This window comes from Phaenicophaeus curvirostris, chromosome 8 (genome assembly GCF_032191515.1).
Source record: "Phaenicophaeus curvirostris isolate KB17595 chromosome 8, BPBGC_Pcur_1.0, whole genome shotgun sequence".
NCBI lineage: Eukaryota > Metazoa > Chordata > Aves > Cuculiformes > Cuculidae > Phaenicophaeus > Phaenicophaeus curvirostris.
The window spans coordinates 16,313,953-16,327,788 of NC_091399.1; the positions used below are offsets into that span (position 1 = coordinate 16,313,953).

At 57.8% G+C, this 13,836-nt stretch overlaps 1 protein-coding gene and 1 long non-coding RNA gene across 2 annotated transcripts; both read right to left on the reverse strand.

The window, feature by feature from the left end:
* Positions 1 to 3,702: 3,702 nt before the first annotated feature.
* Positions 3,703 to 5,962, reverse strand: LOC138723693 (uncharacterized). Its single transcript, XR_011337913.1, has 3 exons — positions 5,713 to 5,962; positions 4,330 to 4,409; positions 3,703 to 3,780 (listed from the first exon to the last, which is right to left on the reverse strand). It is a non-coding gene; the product is annotated as an uncharacterized lncRNA (long non-coding RNA).
* A 1,645-nt stretch (positions 5,963 to 7,607) lies between these two features.
* LOC138723307 (cell division cycle protein 20 homolog) lies at positions 7,608 to 13,071 on the reverse strand. Its single transcript, XM_069862255.1, has 11 exons — positions 12,964 to 13,071; positions 12,177 to 12,405; positions 11,755 to 11,900; positions 10,594 to 10,690; positions 10,104 to 10,232; positions 9,535 to 9,731; positions 9,093 to 9,187; positions 8,660 to 8,891; positions 8,425 to 8,550; positions 8,137 to 8,254; positions 7,608 to 7,786 (listed from the first exon to the last, which is right to left on the reverse strand). The coding sequence occupies exons 1-11, from the start codon at positions 13,069 to 13,071 to the stop codon at positions 7,608 to 7,610; spliced, it is 1,656 nt and encodes a 551-aa protein (XP_069718356.1).
* Positions 13,072 to 13,836: the final 765 nt, after the last annotated feature.

Below are 13,836 nucleotides of genomic sequence, written 5' to 3' on the forward strand. Positions count from 1 at the left end.
GAGTGGCACTGCAGCAGCAGGTAAATAGGTTTTGAATGTAAAATGTTAAGAGAGTTTGGTCTCTCAGGTACCGATGGATCTGCCCTCTTTTTCCCCTTTTCTCACATTTCTAGCGTGGCTACGAGTAGGCATATTTTGGTTCCCACTTCTGGGGAAATTTCACGTGAATCTTGCTCTCAACAAGGGTGTCAGTGTCATCCCTCGGATCTCACAGGGGTGAGCACATGCACACACGGTTCCCTTGGAGGCAAACAACCAGCACGCAAAATTTTAGCTCAGGATGTTTGAGTTTGGCCAGGCTCTGAGGAAGCAGAACGTTGGCCTCATCCTGGGAAAGCCCAGGCCCCTCTAACCTGGGCTGCTCTCCCAAATCCTGGGTGTCTCGTGGCTGCTCCTTCTCTGCTCACACACAAGGCCAGCCAGCAGTTCTGTGTCAGGTCCTCTGCGGGGGTAAAGGGACACAGGGACAGGTAACTCCGGCAGCTCACACCTGCTGAAACCCTCCCTTTGCAGCGCATCCAGCTTGGTAAGGTGGTTACTGATATCCCCCCAGCTGCGTCACTCCCCTTCCTCGTGCGGAACCGAAGCTCACATGCTGGTGCCCTCCTAGCAGGCACAGCTACACAGGAGACGGGAAGGCTTTCCTCCCTCTTAGGGCCAGTGGCTTCTAATGCCTTTTCCCATCACAGAAGCAGCCTCTTAATTAAAGCCCACGTATGTTCCTTTGCAGTTTTGCATGCGAAACCCTCCCCTGTTTTCCAGAGCAGGAGAGGCAATTCCTGAGAGCTGTCCCAGAAACGGGGCCCACGCTGCCTCTGGTCAATCGGAGTGGAGCTGGGCTACTGGCAGCCACCAGCGGGTCCTGGTCTGGACGCAGGAGGGAAGGCAGCCCAGGCGTGTGACGTGAAGCGGGTTGCGCATGGTTCCAGAAGCCTCTGGTTTTTTGGAAAGGGAAAAATATAGAGCGTAAGGAGCAGTGGCTGAGGGAACATGGGTGTCATCCCTTCCCCTTCACAGGGCCAGATGCACCTTGACACCCTAGAGCCTGGTCTTTCAATCCATCACCTCCGCAGCGAGGACAGACATAAACGTTCCCGTCCTCAAACCAAACAGGCAGGAGGATGGCGCAGGGTGAGCCTGGAAACGGGAAGGGGCTCAGTGTACAGGCAGGTTCTCCTGGGACAGGGGAACAAGCTGGGTCCTGTGTGCAGCCCTGGGCGTGAGATTTCACTCACACACAAACGCACACAGGTAACCAAGGATTTTGTCCCTAGTTCTGAGCTGAGAGGAAAGGGAAGAGGAGGAAAGGGGCAGCCTTCATGGCCTGGCACTTCCCTGCAAGGTCCATCAGCTCTCTGGAGGGAAGGGAGGCTGTGCTGCTCCCGCTTCCACTGGGGGTGTGGCAGGACAAGAGCTCAGCTGAGGGGCATCCGAAGCGTGAGAAGCGATCCATTGAACCAGCTCCCACCGAGCTGACAAGGGGGAATCCGGCTCACGTTGTATTTAACCAGCCCCTCGGCTCCCTGGAGTCGCCTCCTCAACACTCAGAGCTCCCATAATACTCTCTCTGCGAGTGCTTGCCGGCTTTTTCACAGCAAGGGCACCGCACAAACCAGGCCCCTCGCAAGTGGCTGGGAAGTGGAAAAAATCCCCCACTTCGCGTCTCTCTGCTCACACGAGCATCTGAGCTCCAGGGGCATCCTCACGTACCAGTCATAGAATCATAGAATCATAGAATAACCAGGTTGGAAGAGACCCACTGGATCATCGAGTCCAACCATTCCTATCAAACACTAAACCATGTCCCTTAGCACCTCGTCCACCCGCGCCTTAAACCCCTCCAGGGAAGGGGACTCAACCCCCTCCCTGGGCAGCCTGTTCCAGTGCCCAATTGATGGATGGTTACGAACCAGAGGACGTTTAATGAGCACCCCAAGCACTGAGCAGCTTATGCTAAATGAAACAAAGGCACCTTAGCATAAGGCCTCACAGCTTTTGCACCGGAATTAAAGCTAACTTTGCAGAAGAAGCAGCTGCTGTAAATGACACACTGTCTTCAAGGTTTCTCTTTGCAACAATAGAGAGTCGTTCTACCCTAGACGCCTCTCATTTCTCAGGGGAAGCTTTCCTCGGTAGTCCTTGACTTGTTACTTTGTAGTCTATCAATTTGTAGACTGAAATGCTCACACAGCTATTTCTCATGGGGAAACATAATAATGTATCGTAACCAACGATTACTTGTTGCTAATGAAGAATTGTCAAATCAGCTTGTAAAACAATGGCTTGCTTCAGCAAGTAGGGTATAAAATGTGTTGGGAACTTCGATTAAATGGCTTCACTTGGATCATATTGATCACTGCGTGTTGTCCCATATTTTCTTCCGTCACCCAATGACCCTTTCTGTGAAGAATTTTTTCCTAATGTCCAGCCTAAATCTCCCCTGGCGGAGCTTGAGGCCATTCCCTCTCGTCCTGTCCCCCGTCACTTGGGAGAAGAGGCCAGCACCCTCCTCTCCACAACCTCCTTTCAGGTAGTTGGAGAGAGCAATGAGGTCTCCCCTCAGCCTCCTCTTCTCCAGGCTAAACAACCCCAGCTCTCTCAGCTGCTCCTCGTAAGACCTCTTCTCCAGCCCCTTCCCCAGCTGGTTATAAAACCTGGTGATTCTGTGTGTGATTCTGTGTGTGTGAAGAGCAGCGGAGATGCTGAGACCCCACGGAGCTGTAGGGGGAGGAGGTAAGGAGTAACAGCAGGGGACGAGGAGTGCAATGCTACTAGGAAAGGACACCAAGAATGTACTCGGGCACTGCTGTTCTTTAATGTTTGCTTTGTCTCGATCCCTGGAACTGGCCAAGCCTTGACTCCGGAGAGACTTCCTTGGAAACACGTTTCTGAAAGGAAAACTAAACAACAAAGCAAATGCATTAAAAATTCCATGCAGTTAAAACATGCCCAAGGTATCACATCCATAAGAAAGTTCATCTCCCCTCCCGCTTTGATGTCAAAGAGACAGGACGCACGGAAGGACTAAGGGAAGAAGTTTTAATTGCCATTCTTTCTCCTTCTCCACACTGACCCACACTGTGGATCCAGCTGGGAAAGGACACTAGGGAATGCTTTCACCCACAACAAACGTGCAGCCTAAGGAACCACTGTCACACCCTCCGGGCAAGACCACTGGGTCAGCAGTGTTCACACAACTCCTGGAGACAGCAGGAGAGCCCTGGGCTGGAAACACAAAAGGTCTGTAGCCTCTCACAGTGAAGGCACTTGGAACATTATTTCTTTCCTAGCCTGAAATCAGTGACCCTAAATAGATCTTCTGGAGTGCAACAGGGAACGCTCACTTACAAGGGAGACAAAGTCAGTTACAGTGACCTCCTGGATATTGAGCCTGTCCCACATCTCAAAATCAGACAAAATTACTTTCTCTCAAAACCAGACCATGCTCAGCAATTCTTTCTGCCCTGAGCCGGAGTCAAGGTAAAAGCCTCCCTGCTCGGCCTCTGCCAAACACACTGGACAAATCCCTCGGATGTGCCCAGGCGGAGAGAGCCCTGCCGGAACAGGCGGGAAATGAGGTGCCCTCAAATATTGCCTCCCTCTCGGCCTGGGAGAGCAGACTGAGTCGCTCTAACAGGTCTGTGTCATTGGCACGTTGGGGATTCCAGAGCTGAACACAGGGCTCCAGGTGGGGTCTCACCAGAGCGGAGCAGAGGGCCGCAGTCACCTCCCTCGCCGGTCCCACTGCACAGAACATCTCTGCCACAGCCACTGCTCCCTCTGTGGGGACAAAAGAGGATGAATCCCAGCAGTTAATTTTCCACTCAGTAAGTCACCGACACAGAACAATCCAGTTCCACGCCCTGCCGAGGGCAGGGACACCTCCCACTGGATCACGTGGCTCGAAACCCCTTCCAACCTGGCCTTGAACACCTCCAGGGATGGGACACCCACCACTTCCCTGGGCAACCGGGGCCAGGGCCTCACCACCCAAAGCACCAAGAATTTCTTCCTACTGCCTAATCGAAATCTTCCCCCCTCCAATTTACAGCCATCCCCCCTTGTACTGTCACTCCACGCCCCTGTAAAGAGTACCTCCCCAGCTTTCCCAGAGCCCCTTTCAGTTCTGGAAGTTGCTCTAGGGTCTCCCCAGAGCCTTCTCTCCTCCAGGCTGAACAACCCCGACTCTCTCAGCCTGTCCTCACAGCAGAGCTGCTCCAGCCCTCGGATCATCTTTGTAGCCCTCGTCCAGACTCGCTCTAACAGGTCTGTGTCACTGGCATGTTGGGGATTCCAGAGCTGAACACAGGGCTCCAGGTGGGGTCTCACCAGAGCGGAGCAGAGGGCCGCAGTCACCTCCCTCGCCGGTCCCACTGCACAGAACATCTCTGCCACAGCCACTGCTCCCTCTGTGGGGACAAAAGAGAGTAAATCCCAGCAGTTCATTTTCCACTCGCTAAGGTCACCAGCATCAGAAGCACAAGGATTTTCAGTTCTTGCAAACAGAGAAGCTTCCTACATCCCTTTCGGCAACAGCAGTTGCCCTGCGTCCAAGGAACCTTTAGGCATCTGTGTAAGGCAATGATGCACCATGGACCTCCAGAAGCCATAAGCACAGATCCAGACTGGGGGGGAATTCTCTATGATTTTTCAGATCCGTCATCTGGACTCGCTCTAACAGGTCTGTGTCAGTGGCACGTTGGGGATTCCAGAGCTGAACACAGGGCTCCAGGTGGGGTCTCACCAGAGCGGAGCAGAGGGCTGGAATCCCCTCCCTCGCCGGTCCCACTGCTTTGGACGCAGCCCAGGACACCGTTGGCTTCTGGGCTGCAGGCGCATCCATCACCAGAGCTTCTCATCCCATGGCGTTTCTTGGGGGCTGAGGTCAGAATTGACACAAACAACCCATAGCTGCTTCCTTCAGGACAAGCTTTGAAGCAGATCTTCATTCAGTCTGGTTCAACACAGAACACCACATGCTGTCTCCAGATACCTCTGATCCAAAGAGGTTTCTCAGGTCTTCTAAATCCAGAGAGGGGACAGGAGCGCCTTTGATCTCTGGAAGGAGAAGACAGTACACTTGAATCCAATTACAGCACTCGCTCTGGGAAGACCTAACAGAAAATTATTACTAAGGGAAGAAAAAAAGAGCCGTTCAAATATTCCCTCATCAGTTAAACAACCTGTCACTGGCTGATCACTGCCACCAACCGATTCCTTCTGGCCAGCACAGAACATCTCTGCCACAGCCACTGCTCCCTCTGCGGGGAGAAAGGAGGATAAATCCCAGGAGTTAATTTTTCACTCCCTAAGGTAACCCACAACAGAGGCACAGGGATTTTCCATTCCTACAGAGAAGCTTCCTACATCCCTGGAAGCAACAGCACTTGCCCGGTGCTGAAGGAGCTTTAGGCGTCTGCGCAAAGGAATGTTGCGCCAAGGACCCTCGGCAGGGCGAAGCCTGTCAGAGCACACTCTAGGAGCCCCAGAAAAGCAGAGTTTGTAAGTGAGCTGAGGGGAGTGGGAACTCCTGTTATCCAAGAGCTGTACATTTCTCCTACCCGATTTCCTGACCCCATGCAGAAGGAGGACTTACTTACCACCTCTCTGGCTAAAAGTTCCCTCCCGTTCTGGCCTTTAACCCTCTGTGGAAACAACCTCTGAAAGTCGCCTGCATCCATACACCAAACGCAGACACGGGCGAAAACCCACCTCCTTGCTTTTCAAATGTCAGTCCCTGGTTCTTCTCTGCAGTTTTCTCTGGAGAGGCTTCCTGGGCTCAAGGACGGTTCTCCACTCCCAACTCGGCGCTGACTCGACTCGCATGGAACGGATCCACCTGTTGATTCCTTCGACCTGGAGCTGCGTGTTGTTTTCAGCACCTGAAAGGGTCCCTTCCAGCTTTCTGGAACTTCCGCTCTCCCACGGCTTGATGTCGACGGAGTCTCCGGGCTGGAAGGAGCGTCCTGGAGAATCTAAAGCGAGAGGCTCAGGACACGTTACGCACCGCCCCAGGTCATTCACTCTAGCTGACAACAGACCTATGGCAATTCCAAACCTTGGTCAAATTCCCTACAAGGAGGTTTGAGTCACCTCTCTTGCTTTGACGGTGCTGCAGGGCAATGCCTCTGGCCAGCCTCAAAATGTGGCTCCTGGTCCCCACAGGTCCCGGGATCCGCCCTGTCTGGGCAGCTCAGAGAAATCTCTCTGCCAGGGATCACCGGGGGCATTTCCTCTGCGAGCAACTCCTAGGGGAGGGCGCTTGAGAGGGACGGGATTATTTTTCAAACAGATTTCAGGCCTCCCCACAATGGATTTAGCAAGCCTGCCCATCCTCACGCTAACTACTTGTCCCCTTAAATCATCGATTACAGCCTCTGCTCCCCAGTGAGTTTCTTGATGCTTTTTCTCAATGAATTTTAGCACTACCAGGGAGAAACTACAGCCTCTTTTGTAGGGGTCACCATCCACCCCCTCTCGTTTGCTGTTGCCCTCACTGATTTTGCCAGTTCCAGATCAGCATCGCTAGAAATGGCACTTGAGAGGGACGGGATTATTGTTCAAACACATTCACATCCCCCCACAACGGATATTCAGATCCCTCTCCACAGAAGGGATTAATACCAAGATACCTTTTCCTGCTGCCCTCGAGCTGCTCGCTCTGCCAGTCCACTACATACCTTCATCGGGGACTTTCCCACATGAGGAGCCTTGCGATGCATTAACGCCGCTTCTCTCCGTTGCCCGACGTCTTCCCGCAACTGCAGGATTTCTTCTCGGTGCTTGACGGGGGATCCTCGTGCAGTTAACACTCCTCTTCCTTTCCACGTTGCCCCACGGGCACGGACCAACCCCAAAGCGTATTTGGAGGCCATCCATCTATTTACCTTCTGAAAGCTGTCCTGATTCGATAATTCCCCTGTTACCTTTACCCCTAGAAAGGCAGCTGCATTTCCTTCCGTAGCTGTTTTCAGCTCCTTGAATCAGGAGCACCGGTGTCGCCGCTGCCCGCAGGCCCTGGCCACCCCCGGCTCACGTTATTCAATTCCTTAGAAAAGGACCCACACGAGCAGCCCTTCCCCAGAGGCCTTAAGGGCCTTCTAGAGAGCCTTTACCACAAGTCCATCACGAGGTATCCCCAGGCGACACCATCAGCCGTTCCCAGGAGGTCTCTCAGCTCCCACACGCCTCTGGGCTCGGCGGTTCGGCAGACGCTTCCCTGCGATCGCTCCCGAGTCGCTGACGTCCCAGCCATCACCCCAGGGCTTTCTCTGTGAGCAGCACGCAGGGCGCAGGGCGCTGCAACCTCCTCGGCGCGCAGGAAGGCAGGGGACCCAGGCTTGGAGACCGTCCTGCTGGGACACCGCGGGACTCGTCCTCCGCATCCACGCTGGGCTTGCTCCCATCAGCCACGGCCTTCTCTTCCAGCAGACTCCATAAAAAAGACAAAGGAAAGCACTTGGTTAATTTTAAAACCTTAATTAACATTTATTAACATTTAAACTACTACGTACAGGGGAAACCATTGAAACTATGTACAGGGGAAACCATTGAAACTATGTACAGGGGAAACCAGGTTTCCCCGCTCCCCCCCCACCCCCATGCCCTCATCGTATGGCCTGGCGAATGAAGCTGCTCTGGACTATGTCTGCCTTCTCTCTCTCCTTCTTCCTGATGGGATCCACCGCAAAGCAGCGCCAGAGTCGCAGCGTTTCATCCGCAGCAGCCGAGGCCACTGTTTCGCCATCGGGGCTCAGAGCCATGCTCAAGACTCTCGCCGTGTGACCTGAAGAGGAGGTGTGCGCTCAGGGACGGGCCGCTCGGCGCACGCCCCGCTCCCTCTGCTTCTGCCACCACGCTCACATTTACTGCGTGGGCCCCGGGAACCCCAGCAGCTCGCAGAGCTGGCCCCGCACCGGGCTGCAGCAGCAGGAATTCACAGCCCAGGCGGGCATTTGCACCAACAGCGTTCCTTCAGCAGCCCCCAGGAGGGCCTCCCTCGAGCAGCACACGCCTCTGCTCAGCAGCCCGCACCAGCCGAGCTCCAGCTCGGGCCACCGCTCCGCTCCACCCAAGGATCACATCTCCTTCAGCCGCCAGCAGCCCTCCCTGCCCCAGGCAAAGGGCCCTGCCTACCTTGCAGCTCAGTGACCTTGGACATGGCTGGATACTTCCAGATCACCAGCTGATTCTTTGCGGAGCCGTGGCCCGAAATGAGCTCCTTGTAGGTGGTCGACCACACGATGGAACAGACCTGGCAGGAGGCGGCAATGCAGGGAAGACGAGCTGCTCGTGCCGATGCTCAGCACCCCGAGAGGAGCACGGCCCTCTCCTCGGCCCTGCCTCGGGGCCTCAGGAGCCAGCAGCTCCGCTCAGGCGTCCCACCACAAGCTGTTTACATCCAAGCCGACGCTCACGTCTCACCTGGGAGCGGGCATCGATATTGCCCAGGCAGGTGCCAGAAGACACGTTCCAGAGGCGGATGCGTTTGTCGCCGCCTCCGCCTCCAGTGGCCAGAACGCTGGGCTGCCACGGACACCACGCCACAGCCTGCCAGAAGAGGGGTCAGCCTGAGGCGTGCAACGAGCACCCTGCGCGCAGGCAGTGCCGCACGGCTGCCTCGCACACAAACGCGAGCCCACAGCTGCCCCGCGCTCACCTTGACAGCACCCTGGTGCTGACGGAAGCTCTGCGCTGGAGCAAATCCTCCACGGCCCCCCTGGCTGCTCGGCCAGATGTTCACCACGTGGTCGTCACCACCACTGGCGAGGAAGCGGCCGTTTGGAGACCACTTGAGGCCACACACCTCCCGCGTGTGACCAGCAAGCGTGGCCACCTGGTGCTGAGCGACTCTGACGTCGTGGTGCTGGATGCAGCCGCTGCGAGCCCCGCTGCAGAGAGAAGGCTCACAGGGTCAGGCTGCACACAGTGCTGGGAAAAGCCATCCTGGCGCTGGGGCAGGACGGCTGCACCTGCCGCAGGGTTTCACACCGGTGCTGCCGGCAGATCCGGGCTCTTGGCGTGAGCCGAGCACATCCACAAGGATCTGCACCAGCTCCGCTCCGCCCTTCCAACCCCACCCACTGCTTTACCTGGACAGGATGTAGCTGTTCCAGCTGAGACACCCGACACGGGACACGTGGCTGCTCAGCGTGCGGACACGTTTCCGACGCTCCACGTCCCACAGCTAGGGAAGCAGAACAACAAGTTCTCCAGAGGGCCAGGAAACACCAGCCCCGTTGCTTTGCCCTACAAACCGCAGCGCGCAGGCTCTGCCATTCAGCCTGCTCACTCTGGGAGCAGGGAACAATTTGTATCCCCTGCCCGCAGAACGGAAGGAGAACGCCAGGGGTCAGGAACCCCAAACCCAAGCTCTGCCTCACTGCCGCAGCTGCTCACTGCCGGAGGACATCTCCAGCCCACACCAGGCAAGTCAGAGCGCGTTGCATCCTTCTAGCGCCAGCCAAGCCTTCGTCCCAAGGCCCCACAGCTCCAGCAACCCCTAAACAGCTCCAGCTCGACTCCTGCACTCACCTGGACCTCACCGTTGCTCAAGCCAACAGCCAGGCAGCTGCCTCCGTTACCCCACGACACAGACGAAACGTAATCAGCTACGTGCTCCGTCTCCATGAGGTTGATGATCTCCCCAGAGACGTGGTGCCACAGGTAGACAGTGGTGTCCAGAGCCAGCGCCAGGAGGTTTTGAGAGCTCCAGTCCAGGAGATTCAGATCTACAGTTTGGAAGAGCAATGCAATGCAGGCCACCCTGCGCTGCCCTGGAGAGCCCTGCCCTTCACCGGTGCTCATCATAGAATCATAGAATAACCAGGTTGGAAGAGACCCACCGGATCACCGAGTCCAACCCTATTCCACCTCCACCAGGTATGCGTGTCCCCCAGCCCCAGTCCAAGCCACCTGCCCAGCACTCGGGACCACTGCTCCTACAAGGCTTCACCCCAGAAGTGGTCCATGCCAGCCCGAGGGCAGAAGAGACCGAAACAGCCCAGGCAGAGCTCCAGTCCCTCAGACCACGCTGGCCTAGGAACCGCACTGCGCTACACAACGATCTCAATGCCCAGCACGCGACATCGCAGCCCACTTACAATAGTCATCACGGATGTCTGGGGCATCCAGGACCCCCTCTGGCGCGCAGGGAATGTATCTGCCCTTCCTCCTGCCGCACCCAGGCATCACCTCGTGACCGCAGAGCGCTGTGACGTTGTTCTGAAAGCCTGTGTGCAGAGAAACACTTCTGTTAACCGGAGGTCCCGTTTCCTCCCGGCTAAGCCCTGCTCACCCGAGGAGAAATCCCTCCCGGGGAAAATGCAGCCCTGAGAGCAGAGCCACGCTCAGAAGAGTGCAGGGCGCTAACGGCACTGCCGGGGTGAACTGCTGAACCAGCTCTGGTAAATCAGTTCTCTGGAGCTGTCACACAGCCCCTCAGCCGCTGGACACCTAAGGATTAGGGAGAGCCCGGTGTGCACAGCAGCTCCCAGAAGCCGGTCGATGCCTCCAAATGCGGAGCCTCTGTGCCGCTGTTCCCCTGCCCAGGGCTCTCCAGCCGAGTCGACTCACCCAGAGCCTGTCCCTCACCTGCCGCAGGGCTCGGAGCCTTTCCACTGAGGCTCAGGATCTTTGCCTCTTCCACATCGAAGCCGTTCAGCCTCACTGCCCAGGCTTTCTGGCGCGCCTGTCAAGGCAGGTCGAACAGGACAGGTGACCCCAAAGCGACCAACGGAGGATTCCATCCCATCTACGTCACCCTCGCTTTGAAACCCAAAGACCACGAGGGTCGGCCCCCTCCTCTGTGACGGCCGCTGAGGACCTCGTCTCTCTCTTTGCCCCCGACCCTGGACCCGCGTGTTCCTGACTCCAGTTCCTGAGCTCAGCTCCCTCCTGGCTGTGGAGCCATTCCCTCGATTCTGCTCTGCAGGATCTGTGGTGACGTTGAGTCATCGAGGGCGCGATCTCAGATATTTGTGTGTATATATATTACCACTCCTAATAAGATCAATAACCGTTATTATTATTATTATTGTAATTTTAATTAAAGCTGCGGTTTTAGTTTCCAACTCACAAGTCTCATTCCTCTCATTTCCCTTTCCCCCTTTCCAGGGGTAGGGAGTGGAGGGATTTGGGAGCGCAACTGCACGGTTTTAGCTGCTGAAATCAGCCGGGCTGGGGCTAACCCGTGACACAGCTCCAAGGGTTTTTTCCTCAGACACCAGCAAGCTCTCCTGCTCACATTTGAGCACAGAAGAGCGGCCAGGTCAGCGTCTCACGGCCAGCGGACAAAGCCACAGCCACAAGGAACCAAATGCTTCCTACAGAGATTTCAGAACCCAGCAGACACGTTCCAGAGCGGCTCCCCACGCAGACATTGTGCTGGAACAGCTCCCGCCAGCAGTGTCCCTGGGCACAGGCTCACAGCCTAGGAGCTCTGTACCCTGGGCCGATGAGGCTTTAAAACGGAGCAAAGCTGTGTTTGGCTCCCACAAGGGCCAGAGGCTCTTCCCAGGGACACGTCCCTACAGAACAGCTTCGCTCAGGGTCCCGCGTCCCCGTTCCATTCCCAGGCCCTACAGCTCCAACCTCATCCCCGGCTCCTCAAGGGCAGAGCTGGAGGCAGCGGCGCTCGGGGCTGTCAGCCTCACGCAACCACGCGACACAACTTACAGTTTGCTTCCCTGGGAAAGGCCGCGAGGGCGTTTGGGAGGGAGCAGCGCAGTCCCTGCAACTCAGCAACACGCTCACCTTCTTGGTGGGTGACACCAAGGCAGGGTCCTGCTCTTGGCTCAGGAGGAACTTGGCCACCTCCATCCTCAGAGCGCGACGGCTGGGAATGTAGCGATCTGGCCGAGCGGTCGTTTGGCTCCTCTGCATTTTGGATCCTCGTTTACCTGCACTCACATGCATCAATATTGTCTGACAGCTACGCAAGAGCCCAGAGGAGAGCCCTCCCGAGGCAGCCAAGCCGGCGCTTTGCCACATCCCCCCTCGCAGACGAGCGGGACTCCCAGCGCTCGTGCCATCCAAAGCCCAACTCGCTCGTAGCTCTGCCCCCCGTCTAACGCACCAGTTAGAGGCTGCCGAGCTCTGTGCCCCCGGCCTCCAGAGCCCCTCGGCTCCCCGCACCCCCCTCTGCCACCGCTCCCCGCTCACCGGCTGCGCCGCACCACATCGCGCTGGAGCTGCGGCTGATGGGGCTGAGCCCGGGGCTGAGCTCTGCCGGGCCTCGGGGATCGCCGGGAGCGGCTGCAGCAGCACCGCGGGGATCACTGCAGGGATCGCCTTGGGAATCGCCTCGGGAATCGCCTCGAGAATCGCCTCGGGAATCGCCTCGGGAATCGCCTCGAGAATCGCTTCGGGAATCGCCTCGAGCGGAAGGGTCGCCTCGAGCATCAACTGCACGTGGGACGCAGGCGAGGGCGTCAGCGCAGGCAGCAACGGGACTGGGCTGCAGCCTGGCTGCCAGGGCCCTGGGCTGATCCTTAGCACCCTCAGCACTGAGGCCTCCTCTGGCCCGGCCTCTCCCTCTGCCCCCCTTCTCCTGCCCCCTCCCTCTCCCCTCTTTCTCTCTCTCTCCCATCCCTCCTCTCCCTCTCCCCTCTCTCCCTCCCACCCTGCTCTCCCTCTCTTCCCTCCTCCTCTCCCTTTCTTTCCCTCTGCACAGCTCCTCTAGGACCCCCCAGAATCCCTTTAGGAACCCCCCAGGATCCCTCTAGGACCCCACGAATCCCTCTAGGAACAGCAGAACCCCTCTGGAGTCCCCCAGGACCCCTTTGGGACCCCCAAACCCCTAGAGGGAACCTCAGGAATCCTCTAGGCACCCCCGCAAGACACCCATAGGACACCCCAGAACCCCTCTAGGGACCCCAGGACCCCTCTGGAGTCCCCCAGGACCCCGTTAGGACCTCCTAGAACACCCCGGGGACCCAGAACCCCTCTAGGGCTCAACAGAACCCCTTTAGGGAACTCCAGGCCGCCTCTCGAGCTCCCCTGCAACAAGGTGGGGATCAAAGGGGAAAAGAGCGCCCCCCCCAGCTCAGTGCCGCCGCCGTGTGGCCGCATCGCGGTACTGCAGGAAGGGCTGCAAGAGTCTCTTCCACAAGCTGCTCCTTCTCCCTTTTTCCCACCCCAATTCCCCCAGGCGGGAACCCCAGACGGGTCCTGGGGGGTCCTGCAGGGGTTTTTGGGGTTCTATAGGGGTTCTGTGGGTCCCTAGAGGGGTCCTTGGCATCACTAAATGGGTCCCGAGGCTCTAGGGGGCTCCTAGGTGTCCCTAGGGGGGCCCTGGAGGTGGTGGAGAGGTCCTTCAGGGGGTTCCTAGAGGGGTCCTGAGGAGTCCTAGCGTGGTCCTGGGGGCTCTAGAGGGGTCCTGAAGGACATAGAGGCATCCTAGTGGTCCCTAGAGGGGTCCTGGGGGTCCCGAGACGGGGCCGGGGGGGGTCCTAGATGGGGCCTGGGGGGCTCCAGAGGGATCCTGGGGGTCGTGGAGAGGTCCTGGGGGGTCCCTAGAGGGGTCCTGGGGGTCCTAGATGGGTCCTGGGAGGCACGTGAGGCCACTCCCCTTTCCTCCTCCCCCATCTCCCCCCATTCTCCCCCCCTGCCCCTTCTCCTCTCTCTCCCCTTCCCTCCCCTCCCTCTCTCCCCCTCTCCCCGCCCCTCCCCGCCTCCCCCGGACCCGCCGCTCGCTGCCTCCCCCGGACCCGCTGCCGCCCGAACCTCCGCGATGCGGTTGGGGCTCCCGCAGCCCCCGACGGCGGTTGGACCCGCGCGGACGCGGCTCCGATTGGCTGGGGCGGGGACGGGCCCCTCCCATTGGCTGGGGCGGGG